General features: G+C 44.7%; 2 protein-coding genes across 4 annotated transcripts in view; one reads left to right on the top strand and one right to left on the bottom strand.

Moving 5' to 3' along the window:
• Positions 1–4744, top strand: part of WARS2 (tryptophanyl tRNA synthetase 2, mitochondrial) — a 95303-nt gene extending 90559 nt beyond the window's left edge. Inside the window, exons 6-7 of one of the 3 annotated variants that reach the window (XR_014299299.1) lie at positions 2120–3138; positions 3176–4744. Coding sequence is in view for 2 of the 3 variants with exons in the window: in XM_082685220.1 (XP_082541346.1) it covers positions 2120–2568 (449 nt within the window). In the remaining variant the exon portion in view is untranslated. Of the gene's footprint in view, positions 1–315; positions 637–2119 lie in introns of those variants that run through there. The other 2 variants (XM_082685221.1, XM_082685220.1) reach the window with 2 other exon arrangements.
• Positions 1–18186, bottom strand: part of LOC309841768 (3 beta-hydroxysteroid dehydrogenase/Delta 5-->4-isomerase) — a 394070-nt gene that overhangs the window by 346784 nt on the left and 29100 nt on the right. The gene's annotated exons all lie outside the window — the stretch shown is intronic.

Genomic DNA, 18186 nt, shown 5'->3' on the forward strand with positions numbered 1-18186 from the left:
AATGCATTAATATTATATTAAATATTAATATAGTAACCTATTCAATACTTTATAATGAATTATATATGATATATACATATATTCTTCCCTATTTTGTGGATGGAGAAACTAAGGCTTGGCAAGGCTAATTTTGCATCCAAGTCACATATCAAGTTTTAATGGCAAAGATCTGATTCCAAAGCCATTGGACCTTGCCTTCCCTAGTCACAAGAAAAAAAGTCATAAGAAGGAGAACTGCTGAATCACCAGGTTGATAAAACAAGAAGGAGTTGATCATTCTCACACCCTCTTTTCTTAAATGCCCAACACTGATAGGAGGTATAATCCCCCCACTGGATCTGAAGCCTCACCAGCAGCTGGGAGACTACACAAGTTTGGAAGGTTCTGGAGGAAAGAAACTGTGTTTCTCTATCAACATTTTGGTAGGGATGTAGATTTGTGGCAGGGTCAGATATCATTGAGCCTAAGCGCTGTCCATCTTTATTAAACTGACAACATTTTATAGGCATATAACATGGGCCCAGTATATGAGTTCAGAAGCATAAGGCAGGTAAAAATTTCTAAGCTATTCTAGTAATTCACACAAACAAAAAATGGGCCTACCATGCATTGAAATAAAGCTTCTTTTAGCAATAAGTAATAGTTTAATGTTCTTGCCTATTATTATTTTACCTATTTCAACATAGCCATAAAACAGGCAATTATTAATAACACTGGTTTATAAAGCACAGCTTAACATCTTGATTCTATCAGAGCAATAACCAAGTCGTGTGTGTGTGTGTGTGTGTGTGTGTGTTTGTGTTTGTGTGTGTGTGTTGGTATACACTTACATAACTGTGGTAAAGAAATGAAAGGATTGCCATAGATTGTTAAAATTTGTTGGGGGGAGGAAGGGCAGTGTTCTAGGCAGAGGGTAATTAGCTAACAGGGATGAGCAGAGAGGAAAGGTGAGAGGAGAGGAAAGACATAGACCAGACTTTTTAGAAAGGTATGCACGGCTAACACGCAGAATGATTTCATTTGTCTAAGATTAAACATTGTATGTATATGGATGCATTAAAAGATGCATGAAAATATGATCAACCAAATGTTAACAGTTTTATTACATGTTTCAGGTGATCTTTATTTTCATGCTTATCTAAATGGCTTGAATTTTTCACAATGGGTATTTCCTATTTTTATAATCAGATAAAAATAATAAGGTCATATGACAATAAATAATAAGTGTTGGCGGGAATGTGGAAAAAGAAGAACCCTCGTGCACTGTTGGTGGGAATGCAGACTGGTGCAGCCACTGTGGAAAACAGCACGGAGAGTCTTCAAAAAATTAGAAATAGAAATACCCTGTGATTGGGTAATTCCACTACTGGCTATGAAAACACTAACTCAAAAAGATATGTGCACCCCTGTGTTTATTGCAGCATGATTTACAATAGCCAAGATACAGAAGCAACGTAAATATCCATCAGCAGGTGATGGATAAGGGAGCTGTGCTATTTAGACACATGCTCAATCATATATGCTCAACCATAGAAAAAGATGAGGTTGTGCCATCCAAGGCAACACGGGTGGACCTAGAGGGTGAGTCAGACTGAGAAAGACAAATATCATATCTCATTTATGAGTGGAATCTTAAAAGAGCGAGAATAAATAAACAAAAAGCAGAATCAGACCTGTAAAAACAGAGAGCAAACTGATAGTTGCCAGAAGGGAAGAGGGGGGTTAGACAAAATGGGTGAAGGGGAGAGGAAAGTACAGGCTTCCAGTTATGAATGAGTAAGTCACGGGAATAAAAGGCACATAAAAGCCACAGCATAAGGAATATAGTCAGGGTGGTAGCATTGTAGGTGATGAACAGTAGCTACATGTGTGGTGAACAGAACATAATGTATAAATTTGTCAAATCAGTGTTGCACACTGAGATTGGTGTAACAAGGTGTGTCAGCCGTACTCGTTTATAATAATAATAATAATAATAATAATAATAATAATAAAGCCCTTTGGTCCCCTTGGCACTTTCTAAGATCTAGACACTGACATTCCTGGTGTGATGTTTTCTGATCCTGTTCTTGTCTTCTGGCTTTGGTGTCGGTGTGCATCTGCTGGCATTGTTCTCTAGCATCCATGAAGAAGGTAAAATCCCTCCGTGATCCTTCTGTCAAAATGTCTAAATCAGACCCTGATAAACTGGCCACAGTCAGGATAACAGACAGCCCTGAGGAGATCGTGCAGAAATTCCGTAAGGCTATGACAGACTTCACATCGGAGGTGACCTACGACCCAACCCGCCGAGCCGGGGTCTCCAACCTGGTGGCCATTCACGCAGCGGTGGCCAGCCTCCCCATAGAGGAAGCGGTCCAGCAGGGTGCAGGCCTGGACACGGCTCGCTACAAGCTGCTGGTGGCCGACGCCGTGATTCAGCGGTTTGCTCCCATCAAGAGGGAGATTGAGAAACTGAAGATGGACCGGGGCCACCTAGAGAAGGTTTTACAGATGGGATCCACCAAAGCCAAAGAACTAGCCCACCCCGTGTGCCAGGAGGTGAAGAAATTGGTGGGGTTTCTATAGGAAGCTTCCTCGCATGGCAGAAAGGCTGTTATGTCTTGCGGCCTGTGCACTCCTAATTAATAAAGGCAGCTTTCCTCCCAAATGAAAAATGATGGGCTTGGAGACATTTAGTTTTGGTACACAGGATTATTGGCTTCATATGATCAATAAGAATTTGTAACTTTCCAATAGAGCGGCGTTCTAAATCCCGTCAACAAATGCTGTGGCCAAGAAAGAAAGAAGGCCTGACTCTCTGAATCCTGAATTATTTGAGGCACACGCCTCACCCTGAGTTTAGGTACACAGATGTGACTGAGGTGTAATTTGGCAAATAAGGATATTATTTCTCTCTCCTTCTGGAGTACCTACTATTAGGGGTGCTCACTTTATGTGTCCCAGCCCTTTCAAATGTTTTCGTTTTGTTTTGTTTTGAAGTAATCTCTACATCCAACGTGGGGCTCAAACTCACCACCTGGAGATCAAGAGTCTCACGCTCCACTGACTGAGCCAGCCCCTTTGTCCCAACCCTTTTAAAAAGTAGTACTTAGATTCTTAGACTTATAATCCTTGGGATATGGTTTGGACCCATTTGTGTTGAGACCTTATAAAAATAAATTGATTATTATAGTTCATTTGTCACTGAGATAGTACCTGTCTAAATGTATTAAGTTGTTTAACTTGTCCCTGATGAAACCACACTGTCCCAGTAAGTATAGTTTTGTTTTGTTTAATTCAGAAATACATGATACTATCTTCTTTTTTCTTTTTTAAAGATTTTATTTTTTTATTTATTTGACAGATAGAGATCACAAGTAGGCAGAGAGGCAGGCAGAGAGAGAGGAGGAAGCAGGCCCCCTGCTGAGCAGAGAGCCCGATGCGGGGCTCGATCCCACGACCCTGGGATCATGACCTGAGCCGACGGCAGAGGCTTTAACCCACTGAGCCCCCCAGAAACCCCATGATACTATCTTCTGAGAAGGTTCCGTGATTTCAGCTTGATTGATTTACAAGAGCCCAGGTTCCAGGATCCTGTTTGTAGTTAAATACTTCTTTGCCTTCGCTCCCAGTTCAACATCACTAGCCCCTGGGAAATGTACCGGGGGATTGGCATCTTACCCCCCGGGAAATCGAGGCCCAGAGAATACATTACCTTGTGCAGCGTCTATCACTCAGTAAGAAGCAAGTCCAAGATTAAAACCTTCACTCCTTTAAGAGTGCTGTTTTTCCCATTAGCACAGAACCATAAAGAGCAGGATCTATGGGACTCCAAACATTCTTATTTTGAACGTGAATACTTGATATACAAGACCTGCACTGTAGCACTGTTCATATCGGTAATTCAACCCATAGCTGCCTGCTTTAAATCTGGATTCAGCCAACCTTGGTCGTATTTGCTTCTCGGAATCCCCAAAGCAGATCCCAAGTTCTGTCTCCTAATCTTCTCAAGGCAGAGACGCTTCGAAGTATCCTGCCAGACCACCATAGTAATGAGGCCTGACATTGCAGATTCTCCCGATGAGTGGAAGCTTCTCACCTCCCCTCTACCTCAGCCCCTTTGAGTAATAATGAGTCACTCTAAAACCTAGCTTCTCTGCACTTTCTGAATATGGAAATGACAATCCTGACTTACCACAGCAGGATCTGTTAGCAAGCTTGATTTTGTAGGGGAAATTGCTTGTAAGTTTTTTTGTCAGTGGGTACCATGATCATAAGGGACTAGAATGTTGGGCAAAGAATTTGTTTAAAGGTTTATTTATTTATTTATTGGGGGGAGGGGGGAGAGAAAGCGCAGGGGGAGGGTCAGAGGGAGAGGAAGAAGGGGAGAACCTCAAGCAGGCCCCTTTCTGAGCGCAGAACCTGACGCAGGGCTCGATCCCATGACCCTGAGATCATGACCCGAGCTGAAATCAAGAATCCGAAGCTTAACCGACTGAGCCACCCAGATGCCCCACAAAGAATTTTTATTCATGTTCCTTAAGGAAAGGAAGTAGAGTAGTCCTTTTATCAGAACAGATAGAAGTACACAAAACACTGCATCCCGGAATCTACCCCAGGTAGGTTTTCTTGGAATGTGATATCTATGGTCCTAGAGCCTCTTTGGGCATAGTTCCTCCAGGGCTCTTTTCCCCCCCTTTAAAAGAAACCCAAGTGTGAATGCTAGAAAATGACAAAATTAAAGATGGATCTATCAAACCAATTGTTTGTGTCTGTGTATTATTTTTTAATCTGCTTGCCACACCTTTCATCCACAGAACTAAAGGTGCCATGGAAAGAATCTCTGTGGAGAAAAACTAGGGGACTAGGATGACTTTCAAGGAGCAAAGCCCTCACAGTGAATGTGGGCTTGTGACTGACCATCCTGCTCTGGTTTTCTTTGCAAGTGACCTGAGGGCTCCTCAGGTCCAAAATGCACAGCCATGACTGAGAGACTTGCCAGTGACCTCAGGAAGTTGGTAAATGAGCCAAGATGAGAACCTAGATGCCTTTTCCCTCCTTTTCACCTACCTACAGGCCTCAGCCCAATCTTTTCATTGAGAGGAAGAATCAGAGAGACATCGAACTTGTGGCCCACCTCAAAAGGTGATTTTATCATTTTCCATATGTTTTGTGGAGAGTTGAAATGGTGAAAGTTATTACACATGGCAGTAACCATGGCCAGGTAACTCAGTGTTCTTTAGCTCTACAAGCTGACAAACCATATTTCAAACCCATTCTGACAGACCATCACTTGGAACACATGGGAGTATCTTATGCTATGTAGGAACCTCATAAACATGTCTCGAAATAGTGTCTGAAAATGGGCTAGAGGTTTCTGTTAAAGTGTGGGTTGTTTGTTTTTCAGAAATCGTAAAGATGCTGATCCCCACACACTAAATAACACTGTTGAGTTTTCACATGAATCAGGCACCCTACCAAATGTCTTAGAATGTTAGAATGTGGTTTTCCACGTGCAGTTCCCTGCCCTGCAGTGTGACCATGACTAGGCAAATTCCCTGGCTCTCCCCAGACCTACTGAATCAGAAATGTGGGGGATCAACCCAGCAATCTGTGTTTCAACAACCTTCCAGGTGATTCTGATCAGAATGAACTTTGAGAGCCACTGCTTTATATGTATTCTCTTGTTTAATTCTCAGAACCCACTCCTGGTACCAGTCTCATATTACTAAGAAGGAGACCGAGACATGGGAGTGCTCCGTACGTGCTCACTAGCCTCAGGGACTAATGACCAGCATGTTGGACAGTGTGACTAGAGAGTATTTCCATCATCACAGAAATGTCCGTTGGACACTGCCATGTGAAGGCATTCAGCTTGCTGATTTTGCTTGTAGTAGGTCGAACACATACAGGTCAGAACTGTCCAGAGAGAGAACTCTCAGCTGGAGAGTTCATGAGGATAGTGAAAGGATTAGTTGAGAAGGACAGACCATCGAGTTCCCCAAACCATACTGGAGTGGTAAGAGCTAGCATGTACTAGTCTGCACTTGCTCTAGCCGGGGCATTCTGTGTATTTATATGTAATATCTCACTTCATATTTCTATCAGGCTATAAGAAAGGAATGATTAGTGCTGCTCTTTTAAGTAAATAAAGTAAAGTAAAGATTCAGTCACCTTTGTAAGGTCATACATTGGTTGTTACTCTCTGTTATCTCCGAGTTAGGAACCCATTGGTACCACTTAACCAGTGTGCCCAAGGGAATGGTCTGCCCCTTCTTGACCAGTCTAGATTGTGAGCCTCTCCTGTGTGTCCTGTGACAGCCCTCATGTTGCCCTCCCTGCCTCCCTTCTTCCTACCTGTGCTGCTTCCTTCAATGCTCCTGCAATTATTCTCCAAAAAGTTCTTCATTTGCTCACACAGCACAGTCTAGTGTGGTTCAGATTTTCATCACCTGATACAGGGATTTGCCATCAGGTTTTGTGGCAGAGACTCCTCACCATGCCCCGGTATCTCGTCTCTCCTTCCTTCTTAGGGATGGAATCCTCTCCCTTAGTTTTAGCAGAGAATGGAGTGCTAGGCAGGGACCACATTTGCAGCCTGCCCTTCAGCAAGCAATGGTTCTGTGAATCTGTTCTAGCCAATGGGATATGGGCAAAAGTGATGTGTACAATTTCCAAGACACATCTCTTTTAAAGGAAGTTGCTCCCACAGGTGCATATCTTTACTGGAATACCCCATTGGGCCCATGGATAGAAGCCACAAGAGAAAGATGGGGGGAATCAGCCCCTCAGCCTGCATCCCTGAACTCAATAAGCAGGCTGTCATTTTGCCCTGGATTGCTCTCCCTAACTCTGGACTGTTATGGGAAAAGTAAACTTTTATTGTATTTAAGCCACTTTATCCGGAGATCTCTTTGTTAGAATACCTACTGAACGAGAAGCTCCGGGTGGGGCTCAGCAGTTGGTTTTAACAACCCTTCCAGTGACCTGGATGCCTGTTCATGTTTGAGAACCACTGTACTGGAGGACCAAAAAAGAATAAAAACTGGCCTCTGTCAAGGAATTGACATTTGAGATAAAATGGTACAAATAGATGATCAGTCATAAAAACATAATTATTGCCTTGATGGTCTGCTATTTTCCTGTCTGCTCCTCCTTCTTCATCAGATTAACTCAAAATAATTTAGTTTAGATGTTTACAAATGTGATTATTTATATAGACAGCCTAAAAGTTTAGGTCATACGGGTCGACGCAAATCCAAAAGTGGGAAAATAACTAAAGCTACATTTGTAATAGGGTAAGCAGAGATTGAATCATGAGGATTAGAATTGATGAGATCTCCTGAAGCCAAGAAAGACAAATAGGCAGAAAGAGTTATTTTATACCGTGTGTAGTAAACATAGGGTACTTGTTACCCTGTAAAAGATTATATTATCTAGAAATAAAAAACAGTTGAGCGTGGATTAAAAATCATGAGTGAGAAAGTCATAAAATTACATTAAGCCCAAGTTAGGAATGTTCCAATTATTCTGAAAGTATCTGACGTTGGCATCATAAAAGGTAAGTACCGTCTTCGCTGTCGCCACCCTTTTCATCATGATCTTCAGTGTTCGGAATTCTAGGCTGGATAGGACTAGACCAATGTGGCATCAGTGATGGGCTAGAAAAGAGAATGCCCAAGAATAAAGAGTCTTGGACTCAGTGTGTTTTGTATAAAACCTGTACACCCTTCAGATTTAATGGCCGATAAAGGTAGAGGAAATAAAGGAGACAATGGATGCAAAAAAAAAAAAATTATTTCAGATTAAAATCAGTTTGCCATTATTCTTCTTAACAAGAGATGGTTAAGATCACTGAAATCTGTAGAAAATCCAAAAGCTACACAAAATATTGTTACAAAATATAGCAAACTGTTCTTATGCTAAACTCTTTAGATAGTAGTAACATATAAAATAAGTGTTAGGGGCGTCAGTCGGTTACATGTCTGCCTCCAGCTCAGGTCATGATCTTGGGATCCTGGGATTGAGCCCCACATCGGGCTCCCAGACTCCCAGCTTAGAGTCTGCTTCTCCCTTTTTCTCTGCCTTTCACTTGTGCTCTCTCTACAGCAAATAAATAAAATCTTTTGAAAAATAAATAAATAAATACTAGTATATCCCCAAACTGCCATACTTAGGATACTAGACTCTGTGATAATGAAGAGGTAGCACTTAGTGTTGCTGAAAGCTCTGGACATCTTTTGAAGAAAGGGTTTAATTTCCCCACCCACTGTTAGGAGCAAAGTCATTTGCTGCTAGAAATCACTTTAGCTCTGGACTCCGTGTTTCTAAAATCTTTCAAGGTCTTGAAACTACCATCCAGCTTCGTAAGATACAACCAATTTATTTCCTTCTTTCCCTCTTTTTCCCTTTAAGTATGTTTCATCCATCTTCTTCCCCAAAATACTGTCAGTCAGGATTCCTATTCCAAATAATTCGGAATCAAAAGCATTCAACAGTCTGGAGGCAAGTGAGCTTTTTATTGCATTTTTATTGGGAACAAATTGAACTGTGTGGGCAGGCTAGAGAGGGACCCCTCTGTGAGACTCCAGCCGGCCCCACCACTGCACCCCAGCAAGGATTCATGTTACAAGAATTACATCACTGTGATCTGCTTATGTTGGCTGACCAGGCCTAACAGGCCCCTGAGTGTTGCAGGCAGGTTAACTCCTGTCAATCTTCAAGAACGTTCCATGAGAGAGCTCATGGGGCCCCAGAAATCTCTGTCTTTCTTCCTATGACTTTGTAATCTTCTCTTAATTTAACACATGGAGAGATATTTGGCAAAATATAACCGTGTTATATCTTCAGGAACACATACAGAGCATAGGAATTGTTGCCTCATTTTACACTTAAGTATTCCCTGTGTACTTTGGCACTAATTAACCTATTTACTGCCCTTGAAATTTGCACCATAAATTACTATTCATTTACTGTATGCATACTTGTTTGTAAGTGCCTTTGAGGGCACAGAAGATTCAAATGGCTTCACAGGACAGATAATTGTGTAAATTCATTATATAACCTCACAAATATTTATCAGCACTTATTTATGTGCCAGGCACTGCTCTAGACACCAAGGAAACATTGATGAACAAAACAGACAAAAAGCCCTACCCTTTTTGAATTGATATTGTAGTGGAGAGAGACAGACAATAAATGAGCAAGGAAAGTACATGGTTAGGCATAAGGTGACCAGTGATGTAGAAATAAAAAGAAAATGGGACTAGAGTGTGCTATGGAACTGACTTGTGACCCCCCCCCCACCCCCAAAAATGCATATATTGATGCTTTCTAAACCCTGGGAATGTGCCTTTGTTGGGAGACCAGGCCTTTAAAGGTGTAATTAATTAAGTTAAAATGAGGTTGCTAGAGTGGGCCCTAGGGCGATCTGACTGGTGTCTTGATAAAAACAGATTAAGACACCTAGACAGACATCAGAGGTGCTCCTGCGCAGAGAAAGGACCTTGTGAGGACATAACAAGAAGGTGGCCATCCGCAGGCCAAGGAGAGAGGCCTCAGAAGAAACCAGATTGACATCTTGCTCTAGGGCTTCTTGTTATGCCAGCCCTTCCCAACTCGTACAGAGTGCTTGTTTTCAATAGGCTTATAAAGGATGGTGTTACTGAGGTTAAATTTAAGCAGAAAACTGAATGAGGTGAGGAAGATGGCAAGGTAAAATCTGGGATGAGACCACAGTCCAGAGAGGCCATCAAAGGCAAAAGCAGGAATGTGCTTGACTTGTAACAAGGAAACCATTGTAGGTAGAGAGGGTGAAGGAAAAGGGAAGTAAGAGATGAAGATGGAACTCTAGTGCAGCCAAGGCCTTCCAGGCTATTGTAGGATATTGGCTTTTAATTTAGAGCAATGGAACTGGAAGGCCATTGTAGGCTCAAGTTAGAAAAGGTTCATACTGGGGGTGCCTAGGTGGCTCAGTGGGTTAAAGCCTCTGCCTTCATTCAGCTCAGGTCATGTTCCCAGGGTCCTGGGATCGAGCCCTGCATCAGGCTCTCTGCTCAGCAGGGAGCCTGCTTCTTCTTCTCTCTCTCTGCCTTCCTCTCTGCCTACTTGTGATCCCTCTGTCTCTCTGTGTCAAATAAATAAATAAAATCTTAAAAAAAAAAAAGAAAGAAAAGAAAAGGTTCATGCTGGGCATTGTATTGGGAAATAGATTATAAGGGTCAGATGTGGACATGGGAGGACTAGTTAGGGGATTATTTTAATCATCCCTATAAGAGGGAAGCCTTGGAGTAGCATCATAGTGATGGAAGTGGTAAGATGTCAAATTTGGGATATATTTGTGAAAGGAGAGCTAACAGGGTTTGCTGATAGATTGGTTGTGATAACTGAGAGGAAAAAAAAGGAGTCAAGGATATCTTCAAGGTTTCTGACCTAAGAAGTTAGAAGCATGGAGTAGCTGTTTACTGAAATGGGAAAGACTGTAGGGAGAGTAAATTTGGAAAGATCATGAGTTTGGTTTTGACATGTGGAGATGTTTAGCGGGCAATTGCATATTTAAAATTAGAGGTCAGGGAGAGGTCCAGGCTAGAGATATTAATTTGAGAGTCATCAAGATAGAGACAGCACTTAAAGCCAGGAGTCTTGAAGAAATCTTCATGTATGAGTGTGGACAGAGAAAAGAGGAGGTCCAAGGACTGATCCTATTTCAAGGTAGAAGGAAATGAGAAAATATGCAGCAAGGAGCCTGAGAAAGAAAGGCCAATGAGACAGAAGAAAAACCAGAAGAGAGCGTTCCCCTGGAAGACAAATGAAAAAGCTGTTTTCCAGAAAAGGGCTAATCTGTGTCAAGTGAAGTGCAGGCTGAAAAGGACCACTGGGTTTAGCAACGTGGGGGTGCCCTTGATCAAAGCAGTTTGCGTGGATGGAGGGGTCAAAAGTTGAATATGTTTAAGAAGAAATGGGAAACGGGAAATGAGAGACAGTGACCTTGACAACCCTCCCAGGAATAATGCTGGAAAGAGAAGCAGTGAAATAGGACAGGAGGATAGTGATATGGAATTGGGGGGGGGCAAATAATTGCATGTGTGTATGTGGATGAGAATGATCTTGCAGAGAAAGAAAATATGGTGATGCAGGAGAGAGAGGGAACAATTGCTGAAGGGGTGGGATCCACAGCACCTGTGAACAGGCTGGAGTTACATGGGAGAGCACAGGGGAGGAAGAAGAATCGAGGGACAGAGATGCAGGTGCGTTTTTCCGCGTGGTAGAAAAGCAAGCGGTCAAAAGTCACTTCGTTGTCTTAATTTTCCTAGTGACATAGGGATCAAGGTCCACGGCAGAGAATTAAGACAAGGAAGGACACCTTGGATGTTTGAGGAGAAAGGGACGGTCATGGGGAAAAGGAAAAGGAAAGTACCAGGCAAATTAAATGGAAGCAGCAGACAGCATTGAGGCTAGGGAACATGACTTTATGAGGGCGGTCAAGGCAGCCGATTTTGTTCTGGCCACATTGCACTGTATTGCACATCAGCAATGTGCAGGAAAAGTTGGATTTTCTTTTAAAAATTTTTATTTAAATGCAATTTAGTTAATATACTGTATTATTAGTTTCAGAGATAGAATTCAGTGATTCATGAGTTGCATAAAACACTCAGTGCTCATCACTTCAAGTGCCCTCCTTAATGTCGGTCCTCCTATCCCCTCACCCACCTCCCTTCCAGCAACCCTCAGTTTGTTCCCTATAGTGAAGAGTGAGATTTAACCTAGACCTGGGCTTTGCTAGGTAACTGCAACAGAAGGTCAAAGTGGTAAAGACTCTGAGTGGGTTTAACAATGGGCCATGGCATCCAAACCAGGCGAGGGGAGAGGTAAGGCTGTGAGGGGTGTGGAAACAGTAAAAAGATAGCAAGATCAGTTGATTGAAGGCCCCAGGGGTGTCCAAGAATTGAAGGAGATGTCAGTCTGAGAACTCCAGCTCATGAGCAGGTAATTCTTGGTACTGATAATAAAGTGTGAGGGATGGCCTAAGGAAGGATTGTATATATGGGTGGAAAGGATGATCTCGGGAGAAGAGAAGATCAGAGAAGCTAAGGGTATTGTAAAGATCATTTACTTCAATGTGCAACCACAAAGACGTTGCCCAGAGAGGTACTGGAGACAGTGAGAAAGGGTCTGGAAGAAAACTTGAAGAAATGAAGGTGAGTGGTCTTGGGAGGCTGGAGGCTGATGGCCCAGGTTCCCAAGCCAGGGGATTTAGGGAGGAATGAGGGATCTGGAAGTAACAATGAGGAATAAAGGGGACACGTCCTCCACCTCCAGTTGCCAGTACTATGTATAGACTGGAGCACGAGGTCCCCCACATTTCCAGCACCCCCTGGTAGCAGGCTTGAGCTGGGTAGTGACCAAGGGTAGTGAGCAAGGTAGTTTTCTCCTGGTCTGCCCTTTGGAAGACGACAGGGTGCGGAGGGCTTGAGAAACATGCGGTTGGCCATTGGGTTGGTATTTCTTAACCTATAGATGATTCCTCATCAGTTAAAGCATTGGCAGAATTTTGATTCTGATTCTTAGTCCAAAGCACTACTTTTTATTGTTTTGTTTATTTTGTTTAAAGGGGTTGGGAAGATGAGAGGCCTGGCAGCTAAATATCTGGGATTCTCTAGGCAGGGACACCCTCCCTAGGACTCTACTCTCATTTCCTGGGGCTGCTTTGCTCTGGAGCCCCTGGGTGTAGGTGGGACAGACCTATGGTTGTTCTGGGGCACTGTGTTGGTTCCATCACAGGGACACCATGGAGGTGACATACTTTCTCTGGGCAAAGATATTGCTTTGCACTTGACCCTCCTAGTTTTTAGAGTTATTTCCTCAGTATGAGCAGCTTTGCTTTCTAGAAGTGTACCTACATTAGCTGGCTAAGAGAAAAAGAGTACTGGAGTAAGTGATGATGCCGTCTTTCATGTGGCCGGTAAGCTATTCTTAAAGACGTTTCCAGAAGAGGCATTCCAAAAATGTTTTGAACAGTCATTTGACTAAGATAGAGAATCCCAGGATATCTTCTTTGAAGGACAACTCCAATTTGAATAAATAAATTCCAGTGTTTAAAAATGTATATATTGGCCCCGTTGCTTTCTAGTCATCTTTGCATCCTTTAATCCCTTTAAAAAAAAAAATTGGAACTGATCAAAGGAAAGAGCCCTGCCTTAGTGACAGTTGCTATTCACCATTGTAATAGGCAGGATGTGTGGCTGAGATAGAAAATCTTCTGATTTGGTGGAGTTAAGATCAAACTCAACACCGTTCACTTTCAAATTTAGTCGACATCCAATTCAGATATTTGAGACTTTTGAACATGCGAAGGCAGAAACATAGTGAGGCGTCAAGGGAGGAGCTATTCCTTATCAGGAAGGCCAGTATTCAAATGTCTGTGCCTTACGCTCTTCATCTAGGTACAGGGTATTAAAGAGAGGCTCCTTAAGAAAGTAGAAAATCTTTCTGTTTGGAAAGTCACAAAGAAAGACCAACAACTTGACCTTGAGTGTTTATGTTTGCCATGGGGAAATTTTTTTAAAGCTTTTATTTACTTATTTGACAGAGAGAGAGAGCACAAGCAGGGAGAGTGGCAGGCAGAGGGAGAAGCAGGCTCCTGGCTGAGCAAGGAGTCCCATACCGAACTTGATCCCAGGACGTTGACAACCTGAGCTGAAGACAGATGAGATGCTTAACCAACTGAGGCATCCCACCATGGGGAAACTTTAAATGAAAAATACAAAGAAGTGGAAAACAGAAAGCTCCTTGAAAGTGAGCTTTATGTCTCTTTATATTACATAGTCTGACACAGCACATAAGCCTATGTGATAAGTTGGCTTCCTTGGGAAAATCCAATTGATTGGCACACCTTTTCCAAAAATAGAACCTTCCTTGAGGATATATTAAGCATGGCTCTTTCCCAGTTCCCTTTTGCCAAATAGCACACACTTACAGAAAAGGTTATCAAGGACATACTTGAAATAGGACCAAATCAACTAATGCCCCAGTGGATGGAACCTTTGGGATGACCTCATCAGTACCCACACAAACCCACTGAGTTAGCCAGTCCTCACAGCTTATAATGGAGCAGCTAACAAACAAACAAACAAACAAACAAACAAACCTGTGGCTGGGGAATGGAGGAAATAACACAAAAGAGTCATCTTCAGCTTAACTTATCCCCTTTTGTATGTTTCATAACCTAATGTGGGAAGATAAGGGAGGAGATGATGGTTCTGGAGAGAATTCGGGCAGGAGGAGATCTGACCTGATTGATGGAGAAATCCAAAGAGAAACTTCCATACCCCTGGACTACTGTATACTGAGATACTGCCCCTCAGGATACCTGGTACTGCCCAAAGGGATGTCTGAACATTACATTTCTCTTAGCTTTTTCCATCTTAAATAATTGGGTCTTTATCCTTCACCTTACTCTAAGATAACTGATTAACCTGCCCAGCAAGATGTAAGATGTTTTATATAATCAAAGTAGTAACTTTGAGTCTCTCATCCCAGTATGTAACAGTCTGGCAGACCAAAAAAAAAAAAAAAAAAAAGTAAACCCATTAAACATGGTCAGTCCTTCACAATCTGGCAAAACTAGTTTTGGTTCAGATGACAAATTTACTCATGAAATGTGTCTTGGGAGAGTTTTTAACTGAATGTAGTTAAATATCTAATCCGTTTTGTGCACCTTTGTTTTATACTTCTCCGTTAGTCCACTCACTCAACAAATATTTATTGAATGCCTCCTGTTATTAGCAAGGTACTATGCTGGGCACAGAGAAAACTTAGGTAAACATGATAAGTATCAAGGATATTAATACTGATCAATAAAGCCCCCTAAAAATGATTCACTGTGAGGTATTCTAAACAAATGACTTTTTAAAATGTGGTTATTAGGGTGCTTGGGTGGCTCAATTGGTTGAGTGTCTGCCTTTGGCTCAGGTTGTGATGGAGCTGGGGCTGGGATTCAACCCCTGCTTTCTGGCTCTCTGCCCTGCAGAAAGCCTGCTTCTCCCTCTACCTCTGCAGCTCCCTCTGCTTGTGCCGTCTCTAGCGTGCGTGTTCTCTCTCTCTCATAAATAAATTTTAAAAATCTTTAAAAAGATAAATAAATAAAATTTATTTATTTACAATTTAACCAAATACAATTTGGTTCTTATCTTCCCTTGCTCCTCCTGAGGAGCCCTTTCAATCCTACTATAGAAGTACTGAAAATACTTTGGTGGAGCGAAGTACAAAAAAACCTAGTTTGCGGTATAAAAGAAAAAATGAAATTGGCACTCCCCTTCTGCTCTTAGAAACATGAGGACTTTGCCTGCTCTGGGGGTTCCTGTTCTTTTGGAAGCCCTCAGCTGGTCTTTAGCAGCAATGATGACATAAAGGAAAATTACATTCTGATGCAGAATTCAGCCCCTTCATCTTTCTCCTTTCTCTACAGCATGAAGCTAGGGGCCCATAGAGGATCTAATATCAAAAGGAAGACGGTAATACCACTACATGGAGAAAAAAAAATAATTACCAAATTTCCTGAATAGTAAACAGCCTAAAAAAAGAAGAAGCTGAACCCTTTGATAGCTTGGCCCTTGGTCTGCCCGTGAATGCCTTAAGGATTATATCATCAGACTGACTCCAGCAGCCCGTGCTATTGTTTCAGAAGGAGGAAGCAACGAAGAAGGGGAGGGAGAAAACGGGATGGGTGGGAGCAGGTCTGCCCTTTGGGGAGGAGAGTGTTGGATTTTGAAGGTGCGGTTATCAAATGTTCATGTAGTGAGGCTAGAAAGACAAATTGAACAATTTCTCAGCGTCTGCGGAAAGGAGGTTTCTCAAGGCCATTTCTCCTTTTCTTGGGGGATTAACGTAAACGTTTGGATTCAATAACTTTTCTACCACAGATGACATTAGCTCAGAAGAGGGATAAAGCGACCTGAAGTTACCCAGAAAAGTTATTGCTGTAAACTATCACCTGGGGGCAGTCTTGTGACTGTTAAATTTCTTCCGCCTCATTCTCGCCAGGATTGCACTCCCCCCCCCCCCCCACCACCTTTTCTTTTCCTCGATGGGCTCAATTTCTTTATCTGAGGTTGAGGGGTGAGAAAAAAAGGGCAAAGGGGAAGGACGCTCGGGAACTAAAGCTCACGCCCTTCTCGATCAGGCGGGAGGCGATAGCACCAGACCGTTGGGAACAGTTTCCTTTGGGTCTTTTAAATGAAAAGCCTTGGAAGCTGAGGAGGCGGCAGGGTGGGGGCCGCAGACAGCGGGTCCTGGGATACTAACGACCTCAGCGCGGATGGCAAGAGCCAGAGGCCCGGGATTCCCGAGATTCCGGGAATTTACGGAGACCCCGGACCCGGGGGCGCGCGCGCGCGCGCACACACACACACACACACACACACACACACACGGCCCCGCCTCCCTACCCCACCGCGCAGGGCCTGCCCCGCGGGTTCCGAGACGCCCTGGCTCCCGCCCACGACCGCGCGGGGACTAGTTGGCAAAGGGCAGAGGGGGTGTAGACCCCACCGGGCGCTCCCTGACCAACGTGGATACTCCGGCGGCGGCGGCAGCAGCCAGGCCTGCCCCTATCTAGCTGCCGCCCCAAGCCCTCGCTCACAAGCTAGTGCCGTCCCTAGTCGGCTCCGGAGGAACTTGCCGGCCCGAGCCCGAGCATCCACAGCGGGCGTGGGGCTGGCCGGGGCCGCCCGCCTCCCCCCATGGCGGGCCGGGGACACGCGTTGCAGCGAGGAGGGATGGAGGCTCACTAGCTGCATCCTTGGAAGTCGGGCCTCCAGAAGGTCCGAGTCCCGCGTGCTGTTTCGACGGGGATGGTGTCTTAGCATTAAGAGCTCCTAAGACCTTCCTGCGCTAGAGGCTAAAGTCGGGGCAAGGGAAGCGGGTTGGAGCCTCCGCCGGGCGGCCGGCGGGAGCGCGGGGCCTAGACGGTTCTGGCCCTCGGCGTGCATGTGCTGGTGCAGCCCGGGAAGCGGCTAAGCGCCAGCGCAGTCGGGCCTACGAGCCGTAAGAGTGTGGAGACAAACCTAAGAGCCCCAAGTCCGAAACAAAGCCAGAGCCTCGCTCCACAAAACAGCGGCGGAGAGCCTGGGTTTACGAGGGAGGGCTTCCTCAAGGCTTTACCTCCCCACACAGGCCCGGCGAGCACGCATAAGAAGGGGGCACCCGCAAAAGTCAGGAAGAGGGGAAGCTTCCTGGAGGACTTGGCCTCGGCTTTAACCTGGAGCCGGAGGCCTCTTCGGGCCCACACCACACGCCGGTTTGCGCGTTGCGAGGTGGGCGATCCGAGCCCTGGGCACCGCCCGCTGGCTCCGCGGAACTCGCAGCGCCGACCCATTTCTCCGGAAGTTGTGCCCAGAAGGGCAAGCCCTTAGTGGAAAGGAGAGCGAGGCCGTAGCTTTTCTAAAATCTTAAAAAAAAAAAAAAAAAAAAAAAAAAAAAAAAAAAAAAAAGAAGAAGAGAGAAAGAAAGAAAAAAAGGAAAGGAAAAAGAAAGAAAGAAAAGAAAAGAAAAAGAAAATTCAAGATCAACCACCCCTCCTCACACACACACCCCAACCCCGCGCCTCCAGAAGACCTGAAAGAGGCATATCTGGGTTAGGGTGAACAAGGCGCCTCAGTCCTTCTTCATCTCGAGCCCCTAGAAATAAGGCGAAGGGTCCTTTGTGCACCCTCCCTGGCTGCCGCAGCAGCCCTTGAGGCCCGCCCACGTGGGGAATTGCCCCGGTGGGTTGCGTGGGAATGAGCCCCCGCTGGGAAACCTTGCGAGGGAGTAAGGGGTGCGGGGGAGTCCGGGTCGAGCCCACCGAAGGCTCTTCGGTTGTCCCTGTGGGTGTGAAATCCGCGGAAGCCTCGGCCCGAGAGGCGTATTTGGAGGCAGAGCTGGCTTTCTAGTGGGCCCTGGCCAGGCGTTCCGCCGCGCTGCTCCCGGCTCTCCCAGCTTTTTCCTTTTTTGCCTCTGGCGGCCCCACCCGAGTTCCGCACGGCTCTTCCCGCCTGGGACAAAGGCAGGCGTAGCAGCCTGGTCTCCGTTTGAATACCGCGGACGTGCCCGAGTTGCCCAAGGAGTTCCTGCGCTTTGGAGGGCGGGGACCCAGAGCCTGACCTAGAAGCCTCTACTCTCTCTGCAACGAGTGGAAAGCGCAGAGCTGCGAAGGATGCGTTTTGG

Source organism: Mustela nivalis, assembly GCF_964662115.1.
Source record: "Mustela nivalis genome assembly, chromosome: 10".
Taxonomy (NCBI): domain Eukaryota; kingdom Metazoa; phylum Chordata; class Mammalia; order Carnivora; family Mustelidae; genus Mustela; species Mustela nivalis.